Source organism: Aythya fuligula, chromosome 1 (genome assembly GCF_009819795.1).
Source record: "Aythya fuligula isolate bAytFul2 chromosome 1, bAytFul2.pri, whole genome shotgun sequence".
Lineage (NCBI taxonomy): Eukaryota > Metazoa > Chordata > Aves > Anseriformes > Anatidae > Aythya > Aythya fuligula.
Window position 1 is genome coordinate 124250677 of NC_045559.1, and position 24976 is coordinate 124275652.

General features: G+C 44.9%; 1 protein-coding gene across 1 annotated transcript in view; it reads right to left on the reverse strand.

The window, feature by feature from the left end:
* Positions 1-235: 235 nt before the first annotated feature.
* The window catches only part of PTCHD1 (patched domain containing 1), a 30390-nt gene continuing 5649 nt past the window's right edge, over positions 236-24976 (reverse strand). Inside the window, exons 2-3 of the mRNA XM_032185768.1 lie at positions 18567-19227; positions 236-1931 (exon numbers count right to left, since the gene is read on the reverse strand). Coding sequence (XP_032041659.1) covers positions 277-1931; positions 18567-19227 — 2316 coding nt within the window. The 3' untranslated portion in view covers positions 236-276. The remainder of the gene's footprint in view (positions 1932-18566; positions 19228-24976) is intronic.

Here is a 24976-nt window from a genome sequence, read left to right on the forward strand (position 1 = left end):
GGGTATGCAAATTCTCTAGTAATACCTGTTATAGGAGCTGATCAAGGTACAATCCCCCCGCTCTTTATTTATTTATTTATTTATTTTAAATTTCTCCCATTGTTTCGGATATTCCTGGATTTAGTTTAGAGAGGGGAGGAGAAACCTCCAAACCCCTTTCTCTCCCCAGATACTGAGTCAGCACTGGTTTCTTTCCTTTTTTTTTTTTTTTTTTTCTTTTTTTTTTTTTTTTTTTTCTAAGTAAGACCTAGTGTAAAAAAGCAACAAACAAACAAGTTAGACTGTTGTAATTTGGTCAACCACTCGGGTGCTATCCATATCCACCATTTCGACACACTCTATTTCCTCACGGTTTTCAGGATTCTTCTTCTCTTTCCTCTTCTTCTTGGACGGTGGCAGGAAAGTCAATATCACAGGTAAAATGGCAAAGCAGTGAAAGAAGGTGACTAATGCTATTAAAAACAAGCACCTGAACAGTGTACGGGTCAGATTTGAAGGCACAGCTGCAAGAGGAATCAGACCAACAATATAGCAGAGGTAGCTCTGCAAAATAGCTACCCCATGCACTTCCAGGGCATTTTTCACCCATTTAGTTCTTGTGAATTCTTTGCCCAGGACAAAGGTTGATAACAGTGGAGCACAGTTGTCAATTGTGTAATTAATTCCGTAAATTAAGCACAACACAGAAATACAATCTAGTTCCACTTTCCACAAGGTCATAAAACCTATAACTCCAAACTCAACCGAGGCAACAGTTAGAGTGAGCCAGACATTGATCAGAGAGTCTGCCACCAGGAATGCAGAGAAGAAGAGCAGAAATAAAGCACTAATGCAGGAGTTTTGTAAAGGGGCTCCCACTGAAGAGGCATAACGATCCATGTACACAAATGATGGATTGAAAACGATGAATTTCACCTTGGAGGTGAGAGAGAGCTTCCTCAGGGTCTCCAGGAGGTCATAAAGTTCTTCCCTCTTGGTTTCCATTGTCTTGGCCACCAAGAACATCCTGGAGGCCACAACATCGACTTCATTGTTGTATTTCTTGGAAAAGATGATATCCTCTGAAAAATGGGCAAACTGAGGGGCCTTCAAGAAGGAGTTCCTCAACATATCAGTGAAATTTTTCTTGGGCAATCCGGTAGATATGTTGAGTTTCCTAAGGTAATTTAAGTAGCTCTCAAACCAAGATATCCTCACAAAGCCCTTGGTATACTCCAGCACGTCCTCCTGGACACTGGTGTTCCAGTACTCTATTGACTCGTAGATGTAGAACCCAATCACTGGGCTGTAGTTACTGAAATACTTCTGCTGGGCAGTAGTATACTCAATGGTCCGTGTGGCGGTCGCTACGATGTTGCTCAGGTCTGACCCTTCACTGACCTGCAGGTAGCCCATTAAGGCAAAGGAAATATAAACAAGGTAAAAGAGAACTACAAAAGGCTTGACATAAGTGTTTGTTATCCAGTCACAATAATAACGTTTAAGGAACCACACCAAAAGATGACTCTCATAGGTGTTCGTTTCCTCTGAATCTGTCGTGTCCTCGCTGAATCTGGCTGTCAGAAGAAACCTATACCATGCAGGCTTCTCTTGCAATACCTCTGGCTTTGGTACCTTTCTACAGAAGATACTATGCTGGTAGTTGTTTTCTATGTAGCCAGTAAACACCAGGCTGGAACCATAAAAGGAGAGTACATAGAGGTAGTTGAAGAAAATTGCAATACAGGAATTGCAGCAGAAAATCCTGGCTGCTTCAATGTTAGTGAAGGGACTGGCACCTATTCCAAAAGTGACCAGGTACATGGCAGTGGTGAGAGAAAACGAGAGCATGGAGTCTGCAAATACGGCTGCAGTCCTCTCTTTAACATGTTGGTCTTCTCTAGTTTTTCTCCAGGAGGACAACATTTCAAATGTCCCATATAACCCATGACCTACAATAGAGAACAAAGCAAGTGTTTAAAGTACTCAAATCAACATGTGGAATAACGTAACGTGGACATGCTAAAAGGCTCAAAGGAGACGTATCTGTCTTTTAACTGTTCTTGAAGTAAACGTCCTGCAGGAGAGAGAAAATATTACGGAGGTCTAAGCCACCGAAGCGCATTTGCTACCTGACTAGCAAACCTTATTGCCAGAGCTGGAGGAGAGTTCTGCTTCACTGACGCAGGGTTGATGGGTTAAAGAAAAAGTATTTTCTCTGGCTGGGTGTTTCATTTCAATATCTTGGAGTGCCTGTGATGGAAGATGCTTTGAAATTAGTTTTTCCTGGTGATGGGATCTGACCTGTGGTGGAAACAAAGAAATATGACCTTGAAGTGCCTACATTGGAAGCAGAGTTTTAGTTGGCTGCTTTGTAGAAAGACTGCAAAAAAATGAAACCTTCATGTAAGCTGAACACTGTCAAGTAAATCAGTCACTGACTTCTGCACTTCCTATGCATTTTTTTTTTTTTTTCAGGAAAAAGAAATCCTAGAAATGAAACAAACAAAAAAGCACAAATAGATTTTAGAGACACAGAATGGTAGAACTGAGACACAGAATAGTATGAAATTGCTTAAGGCATTGATTTTCTTACTTTAGCATGTCTAAGGGTATGTAAAACCAAATGCAGCTCTATTTCTCCTGGCGGTTCCTATATTTTGTAATTTAATTAACCCTTAAGATTAACATAACATTCATGAAAGGAAATAATGACCAACAGACCTGAAATCCTGTGTGTAACCCAAAAGTGCAGGTAAACTGGGAAAAGTGCATGATTTTAATCTCTGGTTTGCCATCCTCCTCTTCTGGTTTCTATTTTATGATCACTAACAGAGACACATTCTGGGGATACAGACCTCTGCTCACTCTTAGTGGACCTGATCTGGGAATACAGTCATCAGGCAAGATATCAGATGAGAGTGGATGAGATGAAAGTAGGTTGAACTTCTACACTGAGGTGAAAGGAAAAATACAGTCTTTGTATCACAACCAGAATGTAAGGCTTTGATATTTTTCTCATGATACTTCACATCATGTTCATCTTTACTTAATAGATCCTTTCTATCTAATCCCATCCTCTTCTCTGCCTTCTAATTTCTCTTCCTCCTCATTCTTTTGCTGTTTCTCCTGTCCTCCCCTCCTTACCTCTCCTGTCTGCTCTTGCATTATCTTCAGAAATTCTCAAAAGCCAGTCCACGGTGTTTTGCTCTTACTCACTCCCTGATAACATTAGATGAAATGATCAGAGTGGAATTACTTGACGATGACACTGAAGTGCAGTCACTGGGCTGCTGAAGTTGGTGCTCCAGTCAGCCAGGGCAAGGTAATTCACAGATCTCCATTAGGATTTCAGGCTGTCTGCAGACTACCAAAATTGTTCTATCAGCTATGTTCTCTTCACGATAGATGATTATCACTTTTGCCACAAGGGCTACAAATACCAGTCAGGAACCCCACAAATAAATGAAGTATTCTCAAGAACATACCTTGTTTACTCTTAAGTTCCTCACATGGGCTAGATGTTTAATTCACTTGAGAAAGTAACCCTCTTGTGGTCAGTACCTTTTGTTTCCAATTCATTCTACCCTTCTTGCAAGGAATATCCTACCTACATTTTAATAGACGGCAGGCATGGTAACTCTGTTAATGCTGAAAAGAACAGGAATTGGGTATTTTATAGGGAATCCAAAATATAGAGCTCATAAGATGGGATAATAGGACAGCTGATGTTCTTCCTTATCATGGTCACCTAGTATTTAGAATAAGCAAGTCTGTGCTCTCATGCCTGGCAGATGTCATACCTGCACTGTCATTTGGAGTCATGGCACCGAACATGAGTGTCCAATTTGTAGCAGTGTCATGGTTCTGGTCTTGGTATGGCATTTGGCATTCATCTGAATTGTCCCAAACAATGTTTTACAGGGCCAGGTCAAGACTATCAATTTGATAACTAGCACTGTGACCCCTCTTAAAACTAATGGGGAATACTGGATCTCCCCAGACATAAAACGAAGCAAAAAGCATAATCAGTGACTGGCACCCCGTTGTTAATTATACTTCAAATAGTTATGTTCTAGGCTCAGAAGGGAAAGCTATTAAGCTTGCTTCCAGTGTGTTCTTTGTAAAGACAGGCTGACCTTTATTTAAATGTAACTGATCACTTGCCAAAGCAGGGAGTGAGAGATTTAATCCATTTATGGCTCCCATAAGTCCTGCAGACAGGCTTGTCTGAGGGTTTCACATGGCATCATATGCATTAGCTTCTCGTGAGCAAAACAGTATAAAATGAGGTCATTGAATATTACAAATTACTTCCATCATGAGCTTTAGTTATAACATGTTTTTGCAAAACAACATTTCAGCATTAACAGGCTCCTGCCCAAAAATATTCAGATAGCTGCATTAATTTGGAAAGCCTTTGACTTTGCAATGAAAAAAAATATTAGAGCTAATTAAATCAGATGCTGAGCAGGACTTTTTAAGTCATAAGATTTTGCATAATGTCTGATAAGACTGACCCCTGATACAACATGTTTTCTTTAAGGACGAAACAAAGAACACTCTGGGACACCACTTCATCTTATATCTTCTTCGGGACTAACCTAAAATGGAATCTGATTTGGAGAACGTTTCAAGCAAAGGCACAAAGAGGCGTCCCCGCATGTGCTCCACAAAGCCAATGGAAAAACAGTGAGATACCATTCTATTTTAGGATCGGTCCCTTTTGTTGCTCCCTACGCGGTCTGTGTGCTGGGAATTGGTATTTTCCTTCGATTGTACAATCTCTGACTTGCCTGCCCGTGTGTATAACAGCTACAGAACTGTAATTTACCTTTAGGAAGGCATACCTGCATGACAAGCAAACTTGCATGCTTTTTGCATCAGCGGCACTACTGACCCAATCCAGTATGATAGGAGAAAAAAAAGAAACCTGAACTTGTACATGAATTAGATACGGCAGTCCAAAGATTAGTCTTGTTTAGCTAGAAGGGGATTTAACTAACTTAATTTACTCCTCTAGCTACTGATTACAAGCACAGCTTGGCGTGCCCATCTCCAGCGTTGTCTAACTTGCTGGTGCTTGTACAGATCTCAGTCCCAGAGATTAGGGCAGATAGGTCTATTGAGGAATTTTGCAAGAATTTCTTTCACTCTCCTGTCATTTCCTTTTCTATTTTTTGGTGTGTCCTCAACTGATTTGCACCAATTACTTTTATTCCTCTTGCTAGTGCTGTGTCTAACCTATATAATATTAACGAGAACGAGGCAATTTTTTCCTTGCAAATAAATTATGTAATTACTTTAACTGATTTTCCCTTTTTACTAGCGACTTAAGCCACAAATCTGTAATGATTTACAGCAATTTGTTCATTATTCACCATCACTCAGTAAATAACAAATATGAACTCAAACAGCTAATGGGCTATTGGAGATCTTTTGTTGTTGACATTTGCTATTATGATTCACTTGTTGTCCCCTACAGTCAGGCTGTACAACTATGCACTGAGAACAAGGAGTACAAAGAAAGACTTTTATTTCTATTATTTTTATTATTTTTATTATTTTTATTATTTTTATTTTTATTTATATTTATTTTTAAATTAAAAGAGGTTCTTAGTGGGCAAATGAAAATGTTAGGGCTATATGAGAAGGGTACTGGAGAAGAGGGGGACCAAATTCTTTCCCCTCCCTCCCCCCGCCACATGTCTTGAATGACTGAGGACAGAAATTCTGGCTTTTTCAAAGAAAACACAGAGCACAGCTATTGCTATCTGTTATTTTGGAGGAGCTTAATTATTGCACATGCTGAGGTAGGCTATCTTTAATTTTAGAAACTAATAACAATAACAGTAATAAAAACAACAAATGATTCCTAGCTTAAATACTGTGCTTTTATGACTAACCTGAAAGTGCTATAAAAAGTTTCATTAGCCTCCTTCAGGATCAAGTCTTGCAATTACACACGCTCTACAAAATCAATGGAGAGCATGCATAAGAGAAAAAAAAAAAACAACTTATAGAGAGTTGTGAAAGCTAAGGCAAAAATTTCTGTTGCTTAGTATTGTCATTGGTTATCTAATTTTAAACAGTACTTATGTGCAGGCACTATGACCATTCCTTTTAGTACCATTTTAAAATATCGAAAAAAGAGATGCATCCTTTCACCTGCTAAGTGGCTGTTCAAGCAAGTGGCATCAGCAGCTGGGGTTTGAAGCTGGCTCGGTTGCTGCCTGCTGAATGGCAATACCAAAGCACTGAGGGGAGATGGGATTTATAGCATCCCAGAGCCTGTGGCAGAGCAGTGAAGCCACTTCCCCACCACTGCAGCCACAGCCCAGCTCTGTTCGCTTGCCTTAATTGCTTCCCTGAAACCCAGGCTGTTGCTAGCTTTCCTTCTGTTTCAAGGACATGTTCAGTTCTGCACTAAAAGTGAGGTTTTGGGGTTTTGATTTTATCACAGGCAGAGGAAGGCTGTGTATTCAAATAGACTTTTTCAGTAAGAGAAAGTAAGGAGAATGACTGAGAATGAAGTTTTGGTTCATTTTCTTGCAGTTTTAAGCATCCACAAAGCAACAGAATGTGGGACTCATCAGTTGTTCTTGCTCTTTGGAAGGTTGTGTGCCTGTGTGTGCGTGCGTGTTTGATACCTGAGCAAAACCTTCCCATCAAAATTTCCCTTAAAGGCTCTGAAGTTGCATTCTTCCACACTTCCTTTGGAAGGTGGCGTTTCATGGGCAATTAATTTCATTCATCTCATTTTAAGGCACTTGCACACAAAGCACGAATACTGATCGATCTCTGCCTTGCTTGGGCTGAATGCTGCACCAGTACGGATGGTGCCCACCACCTGCCGAATTCAGACTGACACAGCACTGGTGCAGGCAAACTGTCCTCCTGATGCTGCAGCCTGCTCCTTCCCCCTGCCTAGGCTCTGCTGCTCCTCACCACCCCAAGTCACTGCTATCAAGTCTCCTGCTTCTGCAATGTCCCTACTAAAGGGACGATCAGGATTAGAAACATCCACAACTTTTTTTTTTTTAATTAATTAATTTATTTAATTATTATTATTATTATTTTTAATTTTAAATCTGTTTTCCTGACACTGATGGCATGAAAGGCAGGCTGAAAATGGGAAGGAGTCATGGTAGGATGCATGGCTGTGTCCTCGTGATCTGGATCAGCAAAGCCTGACATGGAAGCAGGGGTGTTGCTGGGGTTAAGTCTGGATTTTGATTTAAGGTTTTTGCACGTATTGTAATGGCTCCATCCTTGCAACACAATCGGTTCAGCTGGACGAATGAGGTCACACTTAGGTTGATTTAAGTCTGAAATCACCCCAGTGAATGGAAGCACTTGTCTGCAAGAGGAATTTAGTGTGAAGTGAGGAAGTGTGTGAATTTACAGAGCACGAGCTATTTTACACCAGCTTTCTTTGTGGAAAGAAAGCACAAGAAAACCCGTGAAGGACAACTTGATTCACATTCAAAGTGGAGTGAAATATCACCCACGGAGACAAACACTGGGTGAATTAACATGGAATAGCTAGGATGCTATAAATTCATATCCTGGCTTACTGAGGGCATAGCCAAGCTCTCAGAAACTACACTTGTGCAAAATTAGTAAGACAGGAGATCAGCATCATACTGCAGGAATTGCCCTTTCCAAAATGATATCTGTAATAACATATGATATAATGACGGTGCAATGAATTTTCCTAGCCTACAGTATTAAAAATAACAATGCATATCACTCAGCTATGTGATTGCTTTCCACAGTAATGTCAACAAAGAGGCTGAGACAATTTCCCTCTGCTGACTTATTTTTTTCCAGCTAGACCAGCAAGCTCACCAGCTCCCATTTTACAAAAAGCCAGGTGAAACTGCTAATCCGGACTCCCTGTGTCACAGGAGCTGTAACCAACCAGTTGCTGAGTAGATGGGTGACCTGCCTCATGCAGCCTCTCCTGGCAGGCAGAACGTTACCTGGGAACACGCAGCAGCTTCCAAGTGCCGCTGAATTTGCAGGCAGACCAAGAGCATTTGCATCCAGCTGAAGCAAACATCTGGCTTCATACCACTGAAATAACCACCAAATCCAGACCCTTCAGCATGCAAACAGAATCAGAAGCAAGACTAGTTCACACTGCAGGTCTCACCAAGTTTATCACAATTTGGTGCCATGGGTTGAGCTGACCAGCTGAATTGTCAGCATGCTGCTGCAACAAACAGGAGTTATTCCAACCAAGGCCTAACTTAGTGCCCCCTGAATGGCACATTGCACATCTGGGAATCCTGAAGCACGCAGGCATGGCTGTCCCTAGCAGTCCTGCTGAGCAAAGAAAACACCCTGCATGTCTCACTTGCTTGTCCTTCGCTTGCCTGCATGTTTCTTGGGGCCCACTTCAGTGTAGAGTTACATCCTATAGGCTGCTAATATCCTATAGGATACTAACGCGCTATATGGGAGTCCTGTGATAACCATGTCCCCTGGCAGCACACAGTGTGTGTCTCAGGACACTTGTATCTGCAATTATTTTCTTAATGACTACTGCTTTTTACATGTACATTAATAAGGTGTGCTACACCTGCAGATGTTAACATCTGATTTGGGGTCTTCCTCAAAAGAGAAGCATACTTTCTGAGATTAGATATATCAGTCTGCTGGGCATTTAGGCGTGATACCAGCAGACTGATTTCTGGGATCACTTCACATCTGCATATTAGCCATTCCCCCTCAATTTCTGGGGCTGATCTCCCCAGCCACGCTTACAGCAGTAGCAGCCATCACGACCAGAAAGCCCCAAGCATGTCCTTGGCTTACTACCGGGACCACAAACGTGAGCATCTTGGTGTATTCACAGCAGACAAAAACCTGCCTCGGACCCCTGAGAGATTGCCTATCCGTTCTGCTTTGTGCTGTATCTGCTTGGCAGGGAACAAAGAGAAATGTTTAATACTAAGCTGGAAGTAACTGCTGTGTTTCACAGCCGTGGGTGGCTGCGCCCACGGGAGCACAGCAATGCAGAGATGTCCCCGAACACCATGCAGCACGGGCTGCTGCACGCAGAGATGAAATCTTCAGCTGGTGCTCAGCACTTTATGCTAGGAGACCACAGCGTTATTTTTAGTTTTAGATCCTGCAGAAAGACTCTCTGGGCTGCTAAGCCTGCGCTCATCTTGCTCGATGCGTAGGCAGCAGAGCAGTGTGCGTCTTGCAGCCCAGCACAAGGTTTCTGCCTTGTTCGGGTCTCATGCAGTGCCTCCCAGCACAGTGTAAAAGGGGCTAGCTTGCTCGTGACACCCACACAGATCTGCGGCCCCACCTTCGTTCTGATCCCTGCTTGCTGGCAGCGAATGCCTGACATAATATCCCACCTTCTCTCTGCTTCTAAACATAACTCTTGGAAATGCAGCACAGGATTAGCTCTCTGCTCTTTTGTGAAACAGCCTGTTTTGGTCAGGCTTCGCCCTTTCTGAATCACACTTTCTCACTGTGTGCACAAAGGACGCCCTGACGGAAAGAAAGCACCCTCATGCTCTCTGTCTCGCTGTAAATACTCAGGACCAGTGATCCCTGGGGTACGTGACGTGTCCCACTTCTAAACTCCCCACCATCATCTTTCATCGCAGCAAACAAGCAACGCTGGGCACATGTTTTAGAAACCAGTGCAATTCACACGCTAATTTTAAGAGCATGCTCTATATAATACAATTGAAACTAAAATCATTCTAGATAGAAGCCCTTAACTCTGAAGAAACACACATACACACAAGACAGATGTAGTTATTCCCATCATTTTTCTACCTATTAAGGGGAAAATAAACAAAGAGCAAAAGAATTTTTAATGACTAGAACTATGCCTCAGTATTCATAGTCCTCTTCTTGCCATGATCCCTAATCAGCAATGGCAGTAAGACCATTAGCCACTTTTTATTTTTGGAGTGTGTGCATTTTAAAGCTATTCATTATAAAAAGCAATCTTCTCACTTAATATTGCATTTTCAAATTATTTTTTTTTAAACCCCACCAAATCCAGCTCCAATCAATGATCTCTTAGTATAATGATTATGTGGGTAATTCAGAAAGTACATGGTTAATCTTGAATCATACCATTGGTTTCAATAGAGTTAAAAATACTGATTCAGACTTTTGGAAAGTGATTTTTTTTTTTTTCTTGGATCATCCTTTTTTAGCATTGAAAGAGTGTTATATTTGAGTTTTTGTTTTTACAGTTGTAGCAAGAATGTCAGATAAGCACTTTTTAGAAACAGAAATACATTTGAGAGAAAACTTGAGTGGCTTTTTTATTTTGAGAAGGATAAGCAAAGCAAGTTATGGTTCAAAATCTACTTTTAGATATAAAGTGAATATTTAATTCCACTTAAGAAAGGGTAAAGGCTTGTTTTGGCGTTTAAATAACAGGCTGTCAAGTCTGTTTAGATGTGTGACTTGCTTTCCTGCGTTTTCGTAAAAGACATGGCAAAAGTTAAAAGTCATATTTCACTCAGCGCAATGGAAGGAGCTGAGTGTCAGTGAAATCTGATGTTAGTTGTTGGAATATTTACATCTGTGAGGCATGCTCGTCTACGAATTGCTTTGTTTGGCTGGGTGGAGTATGGCACAGGGAGGAGGGCACAGGGAGGAGGGCACAGGGCCCCAGGGCATGCATGGGATGCCAGGACCACCCTCTGCACTGGGGCGGCCACTTGGAAGGGGGAAATCTGGCACTGGGGTAGCAAAGTAAGGACAGATGTAGCCAGTGAGATGGGCTTCAACCAAGATGAACAAACCTTGAGCCTTGCTGGCCAAGGGGGTTGTCAGATGTGGAGTTAGGTGTTACGTGTTACTGGGCTTGTCTCACGTCTGACATGCTTAGAGTCATCATATCAGCAGGCAAAACTGCAACCCGATTTTCCCCATGAAGTGAGTTTTTGACAGATTTCACATGCACTGTGTTAAAAAAAAAAAAAAAAAAAAAAAAAGCACAAAACAATTACTTAAAGGTAAATGAAAGCTACCTGCAACATATGAAAGGTTTACACTTACTGCGTTACAGAATAGCCAAGTGACACGCCATACCTAGCAGCCACAGAAGGCAGAGTAAGATACAGTCAGTATATGTGGGGCAAAATCAGATTTTATAACTGTTTTACATTTCTAAGCCCACAAACCAGAATATCATTTGCTTCTAGGAGATTTTTCCTAGTGGAACTTAGCCCAGTGGAATTTGGATTAGTTGACTGCAATTCAAATTACCCTTTCCTGGTGAGAAAGCTGAAACCAAAACTCAGGCATAGTCTGAAATTCTCCTCTTTAGGCAATGTTTGCCATTGCTCTTACTCATAAGACACAGTTCAACCACATGTGAAACGCAATGCTCAAAATCTTGCAAAACTTCATTTAGAGCACATATGAAGTATTATTTTTACTGATAAAAAGAAAAAAAAAAGGGTGGGGGCAGAAAGAAAAACAATTACAAGTTCAGAACTCTGCCTGGGCCTTCCACCAAGCACCCAGATATAACTTATTCCAATTTAATTTAACCTAATCCATTTCCACCAGTGTCCTGCTCCAGCACGCAGAGGTCTCACCACCCAAAAATGGCAGCCCCCTGCCACATCTGCCTCTTGGCTATCGCCTGCCTGGGAGTGTTGTTAATGAGAGACACTAAATGGGCACCACCTCTCTCACAACAAAGACCTACAATGAAAAATCACATCAGCTTCTACTGACCTTCCCCAGGTCTCCATGGACCAGCCGAGTCTGGTATGAAAAACACACTGCAAATTTTTATAGTAAAAGGTTTATTATTTTTTCTTTAACTGGGGAGCTTCAAATATGTTTTCATGTATGAGGAAGGTGCTCTTGAGGGACTTCACTACTTGAAGCAGTGAAGGTCTCAGGATGTCAAAGCCAGGCAAATTCACAGTCTCTCTGACTAACAGGCCCTTCCATTAAACAAACACTGACTTCTCTCTAGTTAAAAGAATACGGACAGCAAAAGTATAACATCTTTCTGCTACTTTCTGCCTAAATAAATGCTCATTAAATGCACTGCATCCCCTGTAACACACTTCTCATATGAAAGAAATGCATGTTGGAGCACCACCAGTCCATAGGAAACACCCGACCTCATTCCATGCTTGCACAGAACGTGGTTTCAGCATTAAACTGTTCTCTGGACTGACTTCTAAATACAGTGCCTCTTTTCCTGAGTCACTGATACTCTCCTGAAGCCAAGGAGCACGTACATATATGAGGACGTCACTGAGGTTTGAGGTGGTGAGGGGGGAACATAGATGCAGGGGGCTGTGCCACCTTCACACTTGGCTGGCCTCACGTGCAGATCTTCCACTGCAGGGGGAAGTATTGGTGTGACGGTGTTTTAGACACCCCAACACCAGGTGTATCTTAAACCTATTTCCCTCCCATGCCTGAGTGGCTTCTTTGTGATTGGGTTCCTTGGTGGATTTGGGGTGACAGATTCGTCAGGAGGAGAACTGGAGCGAGGGAGACCGGCAGGTGGAGGAGGTGGTTGATCAGCTCGCCTCAGGTGGAAACTGGGGACTTTGGTGAGAGGACTGTGGTAGGCTGAGGAGCAGGGTGACCTGATGGCCTACTTCTGCTCTTCCTCTCCAGGGACAGAAACGGCAGGTGGTGTCTGAGGGTCTGCAGGAGATGTGTGACTGCTTAGAGAAGTGAGGCGGGGACCGAGGAGAGGAGAGCAAAAGGAGAGGAGAAAGGAACAGCTAGGAAAACTGCATGCCTGGGAATCTACTCAGAGTAGATAAAACCAGGTAATTTTGTTGGTTTATTTATACAAGGGGAATAAAAGGAAGAAAACACAAATTGATTAGTTGTAAAATCGAGCTGTGCAGGATTGAATTGGGAAAGCTGAGCAGATGTAGTGACAAAAAAAAACAAAACACAACAGTACACTTCCAGGGCATTCCTGGGGAACTGTTTGAGAGCCAAGGATGCCATTGAAGAATATCAGGGAAAGGGTCGGGGCAAAGGGCACAGCTGTGGCTGAGGAGAAAAAGATGAAGCTTGGAGGGACCAAAACACCCTGAGAGCTGTGCAGGGATGAGGGAGGAAATGCTACGCCTGCAACAGGAAGATGGGCGAGATTTACTGCAGAGGGCTGCCCCAAAATGCAATGGGACACAGAGCAGGAGAAAGGTTTGGGGGGCAGTGCAGGGTGATGTCCCTAGCTGAGGACCACATCTCTTCTCGGCAGGCAGGGACAGGAAAGGCAGGAGCGAGAGAGCTCAGCGTGGGGAATAAAGACAAGAGAGGCTCGGTAAGCTTCACATTTTTATTAGCTGACAACAGAAAAATGGGTGGAAAAGTGCTATATAAAGTCAAACATCTGTGTGTCTGTTACCTTTACGTGTGGACTGAAGGGCACCTGGGAGACCTGTGCAGGAGCTGTTTCTTTCTCTTTGTAACCTTCTGTATGTAACCGATGTTGACACTTTGGTTTTATTGAATATAGCAAACACTTGGGTGCTTGATAGGGGAGATAATGAATGCTTTTAGGGCTTCCAATCTTGCACACATCTCAATTCCCTACTAGCACGTTCTTCCCGAAATCTGAAGGAGTGGGGCTGGCACTTTACAAGTTGCACAGGGGGCTTGAGCCCTGCTGTCCTGAGCACCCTCATCCCTCTGGGGTCTCCAAGCTGGCTGTCGGCTGCTTGCTTCAGCGGCTTGCTGCCTTCATGATTCTAACCCTGCAGCCCTCGCACCTTCCTAGCACTCCGTGTTGCTCCTATCCTCAAGCACGGGGAACTATCGGGTATCTCCCAAAGCACCAGGCACTGCTGGCCTCTTCCTCCTGCCCCTGGGCACCCTCCCACCGAATATCGGGGTGCTGCTGCCATGCTGCAAGAGCTGCCGTGGGTGCCGCGATGCGGCAGCGTGGGACGAGGGCCGCGGTAAGCATCCGTTCCTATTTTGTCGGGTTTCGCACCAGGCTTGCTACTTTTCTTTCAGTTTACAGCAAGCTGCAAGCTCAAGCTGCTCCCCTAGCTGCTAACTGCGCTTCCCGTGCCAGCGTAACCAGCAGTGTGCTTTCGGACCCCGGGCTAAATATAAGCGTATGGAGCTGGCCCCGCGTCTCTGCCTGTATCTGGCAGCACCTCGCAGCCACCGTCACTCTACAGAGCCCGTCCCTGCCACCGACTTGGCAGCCGGCAAGAGCCGCATCTCCCCCAGCGAGCTGCAGGAGCGTCTGAAGGGACAGGGAACAGATTGTGAGCTCTCTCCTAAGCACAGAGGGCAGCGCTGGGATTTGCTGCTCAACACCTATGTCGAATGCTGTGCCCCGCCTGCATTCACCCCAAAACCTTGTTTGGGCAGAACTGCTGGTTGTCCAGTGGCTTATTTTGTTACACTTTTTTGTTTTTTTTTTTGAGGAAACAGATATTTTTAAAGGATTGGCAGTTAAACAGCATTTAATGCATAAGGGAAACTTATGATGAATACATTAGCATCTGTGCCAGACCAAACATCTGTAGATTTCAGCGGAGCAGGCAATAGGAAATCAGGTTTTTGATTCTGCTTTTCAGCTGACATGATAACTCAGCTATTTTAAATTCAGCTGAATTACGAAAAATTTATATATTTTTTGGTATATAATTCTTAGGGTCAAAAATGGATAGACTTATTGCAGCAAAGAATTTGACATTAACTTGGTGTGTGAGTACCTCTGCCCTGAAATGACTCGTTTACACGCTGCTAAATGCAGATGCTGGTAGCTTTAAGGAACCGCCAAGGCATATGCTAATGCTAAATATGCCCACATGAACGGCGGGAGCCTGCCAAGTTTCACAGGCTGCGGGCTTCGCTCTCACACTAGAAGCACCTGTAAAAACCCAGGGCTTGTGATGAGAGGTTTCCTGCTGGACTTCAGGAGATTTCCCCGGAGAAGAGGGAGGCGGCAGGCAGCGTGCCCTCTGCCCGCTGGCCTCTGTGGAGCAGGAAACCTGCGGCAGCACAAACATCACCCCTGCAGAGGCACCTGCTGGGCACATGCAGGCAGGCACCAGTGACTGAGCCACCGCGACTTAATGAGTTACCTTTCATCGGCTGAGCTACAGCAACCCGCCTTAATTAAAGAGGAAAAGAAATTAGGAGAAACTTGCCATGAAGGTGATTAAACCCAAAGCACGAGAGGTTTAAGCTAGTATGTCATATTTAACAGGTGGGGTAGGCAAAAGATGTTCCTGTCTGCACTTACTCTGAGCTTGGGAGCACAGCTTGGTAAGCCGTGCTAATTGAATTGCTTGTAATTGTCCCAGTGGTGCAAAAGCTAAGGAGGCCACACGTATGGAGGCTGGCACCCTTCACTACGGATTGCTTATTTTTGGAAATGGCTGGTGCTGAAGGGCTGTACAAGATGGATAAAATTGAGTAGTACAGAGCATGCTGAACTGAGTATTTTGCAGAGTATATTGCCTAACTGAGTATATGAACTGAGTATATTGCCTAAATTATTAGTACAGGCTTGTGACCGGATAAACTACCAGCTATTCAGAAAATAATTCCTGAAAATGCGAAAAAATAGGCAATTGCAAAACATTGCTGACCGGCTTCAGTTAATGTATTTTGGAAAGGCGGTGATGGTATCAGGAGGAACTTAATGAACAGGAGAAATGGTGTGACATAAAAGTGCTCTTGATTCAGCAAGGACAAGGGTAAACTTCAAAGCGTTGGAATAATCGGTCGTGCAAACAGGGTAGAAAGTGACATGAATGGTCTGTGAATTGCCACATGCCACAAACCAGTCGTCAACCATTTCATACTGCCGAGAGAAACGAATGTCATATGGGGATAGATGAACAGGAGTGCCATATGCGAGATGTGTGAAATAATCCTCCTACTCTACTCAGTGCTTGAAGCCTAAGCCCGAATCCCGCGCCCAGTTTTAGGCACTGTGCTCCGCGGAGGATGCTGAGCAGCTGAGAGCAGGAAGACTGCTGCAAGGCCAGCAAGCACCGCCAGGAAACCTGGGATGAAATGGAGGAGGACTGCACGAGTGAAAGTGGTCCCAAATACGCAAAGAAAATAAATTGCTTTCCAGATGCAGGGAATGAATAATGGCAGCTGAGCTGCAAAAGGGGAATTCGGGTTAGACGTGATGTATGCTGTAGTGGTAGCACAGTGAACCACAGCGGGAAGCGGCCCAAGGAGGAGGCAAAGTGCAGGGCGAGAAGGATCTGCTGGGGAAGACGTAATCTTTGTCCTGTGGCAGAGGTCAGACGATGTCTGGAGAGCCCCCCCCTGCTCCGTGGTGCTGACGAGGAGCTGAAAATCCTCAGCTGCTATAAACCAGGGAAACTTCATCAATGATTTATACCAGCATAGGGGCCTTGCCTGAAATGTGTCCAGCGTAAGCATTTTTTTCTGTGTAATTTTTGCTGTTAGGCATGAGATTATGAGTAATAGCTATTGGGCTACCCTGTTAGCCAGAAATCCTTTAGCTTTCTAAAGGTCAGTTAATCTATGATCTAATCTGATGGTCACTGAAATTAAGTGGAAGCATTTCAGCTGGCTGTAAGGGAACGTGGTTTGTGTCTCCAGCCTTCAGCTACCTTGAGCTAAACTGTCCTTTACAAGCGAAGCAATGTATAGGAATGAAACACATTTTGAAATGCATGATGAATCTTTCTGTTGCACTGCAGGATAAAAAAAGAAAAGCCCTGCCGTTACAGCCATTTGCTGGTTTAAAGTAGCTCTCCTAAAAAAACTCCTGAACATCTTTAGTGCCTTCTGTTCACCTCTAGATGCCCCCACCCCCTGGGAGACAATGCAGCTGGGGATGTTCCCTTATATCTGGGAGACTCCCGTGAACATGGCTGCTCTGTCCTGGCTTGCTCGCCGTGAGAGCTGAGCTGCGTACCTGAAAATCGCTTATTTAAGAGTGGAATACTTCAAGTAAGCATGACCAAAACCAACAGGAAAAAAAAAAAAAAAAAAATGCAGAGTGAGCTATACAGTTCAGTAGTTAAAGGAACACTAAAATAGAAGTGTGAAATTCTTCATAGTTATCCGTAAGTCTTTAAGGATTTCAAGTCTCAGCATAGCCATTACTAGTGAATTCACAATTTGGAAGGTTGTCCCAGGAAGCAGATGCTTTGATCCCTAAAAAGAGATAATCTTTCATATTTCTGAGTCACTTTCCCCAGGTACTATCCTGTCTGCAGCTGGACTTCAGACTGTTTTTCTACTGTGACTACTCTTCTGTAACACATCTGGAAATCTCCCCCGCGTGCTTATATAAACTACTTAGTTTGAGGAAGAGATTTTTTTTAACACAGACATAAGCATAAAAACCCACAAAAGAAAACAAAGAGTTGGGTCAGAATGCTAGCCTTCCTCTGACTCGGACTTCTTGTGCTGTTTCTTCTCTGGATTACGAGGCAGCTTAATTTTCATGGATGTCACCGGAAAACAAGAGTGACACGGTGCAGCCGATGCAGTGTAGCTGAACTCTCTTTGTCACTGAATATATTCTGCACGTTAGCTGGTAGTGTGATGCACTGAAGCATAGTCTTTAATTAAAGTGCAACAATACCACAGACATAGTACGGGCACGGAATGGGAACCTGGCACTCGATATAAAAATAGCTGTGCCAAAACGTGTCGTATCACTACACAATGTGACTAAGTCAGTGGAGACACTCTTACACTTGAAATCTGAAGTATTACTGAGCACTGATTTTCAGCTGGGAAAGCTGTGATCGAATCAATGCATGCATTATTCTCCGCAAATGAATAACGCTGAGAACGAGGGCGCATTAAACACCTACAGTGCGCAGAGCTTTTCAAGCTGTTTATGAACCAAACACAAACAGAGAGGCTGGGAGCTCCCCAGAGCTCCCTCTGCCCCCCGCGACGCCCTCATGCCTATCTGGCTATGACACCAGGGTTCCCCGCAGAGGCCCCAAACCACCTCCACCGGTGCCTGCCCTCCTCTCCTCCTCCTCACCGCCCTCAAGACAAACATCCCACAGCACAGTTGGGCCACAGCATGAGACTCTCACACTGGGGCTGGAAGTGCTCCCTGCCCCAACTCAGCTACTTTCATGAGCAACACAACCCAGAACCCAGTGCCGCATGCATCCTGTGGGCAGGCGCCGGCCAAGCAGGGAGCAAAGCACCGTCCTGCTCTGCAGAGGAGCCAGCTCTCCAAAGGCCCTTTTGCTTGCCAGGGCAGCTGATACAACCCGTCCAGCAAGAGACCTGTGCAGAGATCTCCTTCTAATGCTGGCCACCAAACCAAGGATCAAGGAACAGCAGCAGCAGGGCTCCTCCCTTGCACTACGTGTGGCACCCGCGGGTACTTGGTGCTCAGCACCACGTGGGCATTGTATCACACAGCAGGGCACCGCGCACCACCAGGAACCCAGAAATAATCGTAACGTCCAGGCACGGTACAAGCTGCTTAGGAAATGAGCTGGCACAGTGCAGTGTTACAGGGAGCAGACACTGGGAGTCATGCAGTGATGCTTCTCCGCCGGCTGGGAAAGGCGTCAGGGAGGCACAAACACACAAAAGAGAGAGTAGGAGATAGTTACCTAACATGACGAAGGGGATCCCCAGGAAGGTGGAATTGTATTTCCCACCAGTGAGATTGATGATCCCAGCTGCAGTCAGGGTGGCAAGGGTCACAGTCAGCAATCCCAGCAGGCCAAGCCAGGGTTTGCTGCGGACACAATCCTGCATGGAGCAGCAGAGAATGGCCAAGGTGACCACAAGGACCAAGCTTGTGATCAGGTAGCGTTCTGACACCCTGCTCGTCTTCTGGAAATCCTCCTTCAGCGAAGAAGAAGTGAAAGGGTACATTTTGACTTTCCTGTTGGATTTCTGGAAAAGTTCAACAGTGTCACAAAAAATGGATTCCCACTTTTCTGCCACCATGTCATTCAAGGAGTTGATTGCCTGCAAGTAGTAGGTGAGCTGAATGGCTTCTGCAGACTTCACCCGGTCTTTGCTGTGCACAGTAACCCCACCAAGCTGATGCCCATTATACACTTCCCTGCCATCCTTTAAGTGAGTAATCGGATAAGTGATTGCAAAATTAGTTCGATTAGAAGAACGAGCAGCCTTTAATTCCTCCAGCACATGCACTATGTCGTCCACTATGCATGTCTTGTCATTGTTCAGGATACATATATGGGCAAACGTGTAATTGAAACCAGGTCTTTGAACTTGGATCCTGGTCACAGCAGAGTGCAACTACAAGGGAAAGAGAAATCACAGACGTTATTCATCAGTCCATCCCGCCCAGCAGCAGCCAGAACAACAGCGGCTCGCGGCCTCCGTCCCTCTCCTATTCCATCTAGGCAATGGCAGTGAAAGTTCTGGTGCCTGCGGTATTAATGGCACGCTCAGCGCGAATAAAAAAAAAAAAGAAAGCATGCATTAAGATAGCAGCCCAGCCATTCTTCCACGTCCCTTGCAGGTAGGTGAGATGACAGGGGTGGCGGCAGCCCGGCCAGGTTAGGGGACGCCGTCGCGCTGGTGCCCCCCAGGCTGCCTCTCTTGCTCTGATGACCAGGACCGTTGGCACAGCTGGAGCATAGGTGCCAGTGTTGCTTAATTTGCTTGCTTTTTGCCTCCCTCCTTCCCCCATCAAACCCCCACCCACTGGAGAGCGAGGAGTCACGGAGGAGACACCAATTTTCTCCTCTCTCTGTTGATCAGAGGCCCTCCTTTCAGGGCCTGCAGGGTATCCCCGCTTATTGTTTGCTGTAGCAGCTTTTAGTGCAGACTCCTTTTTAAGTTGCTTTGTATCCTGATGAAATTTTCTATGAGCTCTGACCCACAGCACACTCAGTTATTTCTGAGCATCAGAAGGGCAGAAAAATTACACTCTCTTTTCAAAAAAAGTACAGAAAAATCTTGCAACCCCTTCTCAATCCATTTTAGTTAATGCAGAAGAAACAAGACATCTAAAAGACAGTAAAGCAATAACCCTAACAGGCAGGGTTACAGTATTTTTCAGAAGTAGAGTACTGAATTTGCTAATGTCTTAGCAAAGTACCAACTAATTTTGGGGTATCTCCTTGTGAAACATACAGTCCTCATCCACCACTGCCACTGTTTAACTCCTGCTGTGCCACGCTCGCTGTGCAAAGAGCACCACGACCTCCTGTACAGGTGCTCTGCAGGCCAAGACCACATCACCCACCACAAGTCTGACCCTCAGCAGCTGTATGTCCTCCTCTATGCCCCTCTAGCAGGCATGGGAACACCCAAAAACCCCAGCGTGTGTGCCCCTGCATGCCACTGCTTCTGCTGCCTGGTGCGCGAGGCTGGCAGCCCACACTCAGCACCACGTGTCCCCTGGGCTGGCTGAGGGGACTGGGAGCAGAGGTACAGGACCAGTCCATCCTCACACCTGGACGGCAGGAACCACAGGAGGAACAGCTCTGACTGCTCTTCCTTAGAGGGGGAATAGTAGTTTTCTGCCTTCATATTTCGAGCAAGACAAAGCAGATGGGCTACAGGGACATGATTCCCTTTTTTGTATTTGCATGTGCTGTTTCCCAGGGAGGACAGGAGGTTGTTGTACCAAGTAGAGAGGCTGGGATTAGGTGACATTTACTGGAATTAGCTCCTTCTGAAGAGAAACACTGGTTATAAAGCAGGAGATGGTGCACACCACAGCAGCACAGCTCATATACTCGTCTGGTGACAACGGATGACATGTCTAATACTCATGGCTCAGATCCTGCATCTGTTGAAGTTAAACAGTCGTGGTGACGCTTGTGTGCTATTTCAGACCTATCTGCAGAAAAAAAAAGAACCACCATTTAGATGATACTATGAATCTGGTTATTTTGTGATTACATTGCCTAATCTGTGATGGGTATAAATTTAATTAAGCCGCCTCCACTCCTCAGGATGATATGATGTCATATATGCAAAAAAATGCAAACTTGCTCCTATATTCTCAACATGTTTTTCTAGCAGCTTGGAGGTGTGTTTTTCCACATTTGAGCAGTTTTCATTTTCTACAGAAGAACAGTTCAGTATTAACAGTAGAAAGGTTTGAGAAATTAAATGAACTAATAAACCTTTTCCCAGCACTGGGAGAACACAATACCTTGCCATGGTGAGAAGGAAATTCTCCATCTTGCTGGGAGAACAAATAACTTCCTGTGCAACAGATTAGAGGCTCTTGCACAACTTTCTTCTTAAACAGAACATTAAAAGGTTTGCAAGAACATGCCAGAGAACTGAGCCTGTATGGGGAATTCTTCCCATCTTTCCAGTTTGTTCCTGCCAAGCTCTGCAAGAGCTGTTTTGTGGTATGAATACAAAGGTATGTTGCTACAGGTTGGGGAAAATGCCCTGGCTTACTGAATCAAAGACAGATATCTGATTTTAAGCTTTTTTATTTTATTTTATTTTACAATGGCAGCTGCTGTATGTATTTCAGTGACAATGGTTGTAAAACCAGATGTCATATAAAGTACAGCTGAGGACAACTAGGAGCAAAAGAAGGAATTTACTGCCTGTGTTGTATTAACAATACAACAACGTCTGAAAGGATCCACCCGGTGACACAAAGCAGAAGAAGGGAAACTGTTGCATGAGTTTCATCAAACAGTGCGTGTTGCTATTTACCTGCTCTGCCTCGCCACTGCATTCGCTTCGTTCTACATCTGAAGCACTTTCTGTTAATATTTAGGTTACAAAATAACCTTGTCTGTCACAGCTGCTGCTTCATCTTCAGCAGAAGGCTAGAAGCTAAATGCCATCCCTAAAGTACTAATCACTTCTTGGAAATGATAATTTCGAGCTCAGAGTCCCGAGGTGCCGTGGTGGCCCTACAGCCTGCTGCACGCCTGTGCCTCTCTCTCCCCACTCAGTCCCTGCACCCCATTGCCTCACTGCTGCCTTCCCCCTGCCAAAACTGCATCCCCACGGCCCCTGGCTCTCCTATGTCCTGGCCTGGAACCTGGGAAGCCCCAGGAACCTGGGTTTGCTAGCAGGATGTGGCACAGCCTGCTGTCTGAGGGTGAAAATGTCAGCATGGTAGGTTTTGAGTAGCAGGTGACTCTATTCTAAATGAATCCAGCAGATTCTCATTCACCCAACGGTTTTCTTCTCCTTACTGATGCTATTAGTAGAGAAGGGGAACTAAAAGAACACCAAAAGCTGCCTGAATAGTTTTTCTCGAAGGGAGACATGTACTGCCTGCTCCTTGCTTGCAGCCTTTTGGGTTAGCCAGCAGTGCAAGTAACCACGAGGCAGCTCACGGCTCAAGTGCCAGAGCACTGCAGCATGAGAGCTGCACGGCATGCCTAAGCTCACAGTGGCAGGCACTGTTTTTGGCTGAAAGGGCTCAGTCACGAAACAACAACGTATACCTCTGCCTCTCCACTTTTGTTTCAACAGCACCCATCCCTTGTGATTCCCATTTCCCTTCCAAAAATGGTGTTTCAGTGTGCCGCACAGCACGGCAGAGATTTCTGGAACAGTGTTTTCTCTTCAGCTGTTTGCACTCTTTAACACCTTAGCCCTGCTCGTTAAGTCCCATGCTTGCTTATCTGTTTACTTCAGACAGTGACGGTGGCTTCAACAGGGGGACGAATCCCCTCCTGCTGCCTGTGGGTGTGGGAAGCCCGGCGTGAAGGCCTTCCATTTGCACTGGGAGAAACCATTTGCTTCGCGGCCTCAGCGTCCTGTGGCCACAAAGGTTTCCTCAAGCTGTTTTTGGCTGCTGGTCCTGCTGGCTCTGCTGTACGGGCAGGAAGGCAGGCGCCGAGGCACAGAGCTGCCCGCTGGGCTCGGCTTTGCTCTCCTGGGATGGCTTGGCCCAGCATGGGGCCTGGCACGTCCCGCAGCAGGGACAGCAGAGCTGAGCCTGGAGGCGAGGAGCTGTACAGGGAGATGGACACTCAGTCTGACAAAGACAGCTTGCTTTTACTCCTAAGTCCGTGTAGGAGGATACAGGGAGCCACAGGAGGGGGAGAGGAATGCCTCTAGCTCCGTCGCCTTGCTCAGAAGTCCGTCCTTTAACACCAATGTGAGCACCCGCTGTCAGAGTTTGGTCAGCTCCATCAGGTGACGAGGAAGCCTGTAGCCTTCCTGCGAGGCAAACAGATCCCATCCCAGCAGGGAGAGGGCAGAAACTGCTGATTCATTTGCAAAACACTCAAATCCCAGAAATCCTCTAAGGCCACGTTATGCAACCTGCTGCCCTGATCAGAGCCTGCCAGGGTCCCACTCCTCTCCTGGCAGGACAACAACTGAGGGAATGGCAGTGGCCAGCGGTGTCCCACACAGCCCCTGGCCAGGGAAGGTGGACACGTCGTCATTTGTGAAAAGACAGACAGCTTGACCTCCCAGGAGCTGGGTCAGCCATGGGTTTTGATGTTTAGGGTGTGCACAGCTAGCTTGTGCTTATCATACAGGCTGCGGAAACGTGTTCGGTTTTGCTGCGGAGCAGTGATGTGCGGTGTTTTATAGGTGACATTACTCATCATAAGGACCCAACTACACTTTGTTGCTTGACATATAGTCGATGAATGGCCAACTAGATAAAACTAGCTAGGCATACGTATGTCTTCCCCTATCGCAAATGAGCTGGCACATAGAGACGTGTTTCACTCATGGCAATAAGATCTTTACCACGCCATACTACATTGCCTTTGCTAATATTTGACTCAATTCAGTTGATGTCTGATGGTTCAAATTAAAGATGAGATTCCCTTTAGTCAGTGTTGCCACTCTTATTATTTTTTTTTATTGTAATTTTCACAAAGTCTGGTGTTTCTCTGAGCCCTGAAGCAGTGTGATTTTTTTTTGAGAATCTCAGCTTTCATTACATGAAGAAAAGTCTGATCTCACGGTTATGGAGGAGAACCCGAAAAGGCTCAAAAATAAAGCAAGGAGTGAACTCATTATGTATCACTGCTTCAAGTCTCAACACTGCTTTAGGCTCTGTATTGCTTTCTAGTTTTTCAGTTATAAGACAATGATTTTGAATGCGGGCTTCACTTTCACGTGAAGCTGGTTTATTCTTTGGGTAATTTTTACAGGTAATTTGTGCCAAAGAAAATGAAGAGAAGAAAAATCCTTTATTGGATTGCTGTAAATTTCTCCACTTTTTCTGTGATCTCAGTAATGTTTGTCATGTTCTATCTTTGCGGAGTGCTTTTTTATTCACTTTGAGAGGCTGCTTCAGTGAAAAAAGTAAAAGGGTTATAGGAGAGAAAAAGACTTACAGAGCTCCCAGCCTAATTCACAAAAGAAAACACTGTGGGCTCAACAGACATGGGCAGAATTAAACCAGTAGAAATTTATTTTAACCAAAAGGTGTGGAGAAGGACAAGAAGGGAGCCTCTGAGCAGGACCAGGCCCTGAGGCCAGCCTAGGTACCTGGGTTCAGGACAGTGCTGGTGGGAAGCTGCCTCCTGCCCAAGCAGTTCTGGCTGAGGGATGGCAACTGCGTGCACTAACAAGTCAGGAAGCCAGCAGATCCTAACAGCTCGGAAAATATTATAGCTGGACTCTTTTACTAGCAGTCCTACAACCAGACTTCCCGAAAAGATGCTAAAATACTAGTTATGGAAGCTCTGTATTTTTACAACTATTTTTTCAGCTGTCCAAAACATGATGAATAGTACTTTCTCTAAACAATTTTCATGTAATTAAAATCTAAAAATTGTTTAAAACACAAGTCATCAACTGAGGGACAACAACTACTGCTCAAACATATATGCTGGCAGCTATGTGTGCATTTACTTTTCCATCTACCTTACTGGTAGCTACAGATAATTGCTAGCTAAGATTTTTCTTCTCTAATCTGATGTGGAGAACCTTTCCTAACCAATGTGGTTTTAATTTTGACCAGCACCCTGGCAAATCTATCTGGATTTGTTTCACCGAGAGAACACTGGTTCAGAGTGTGACTTTTCAGGCTGACTGCTCCTAGAGGAGACTTGATGCGTGGGCTGCACAAGTCCAGTAC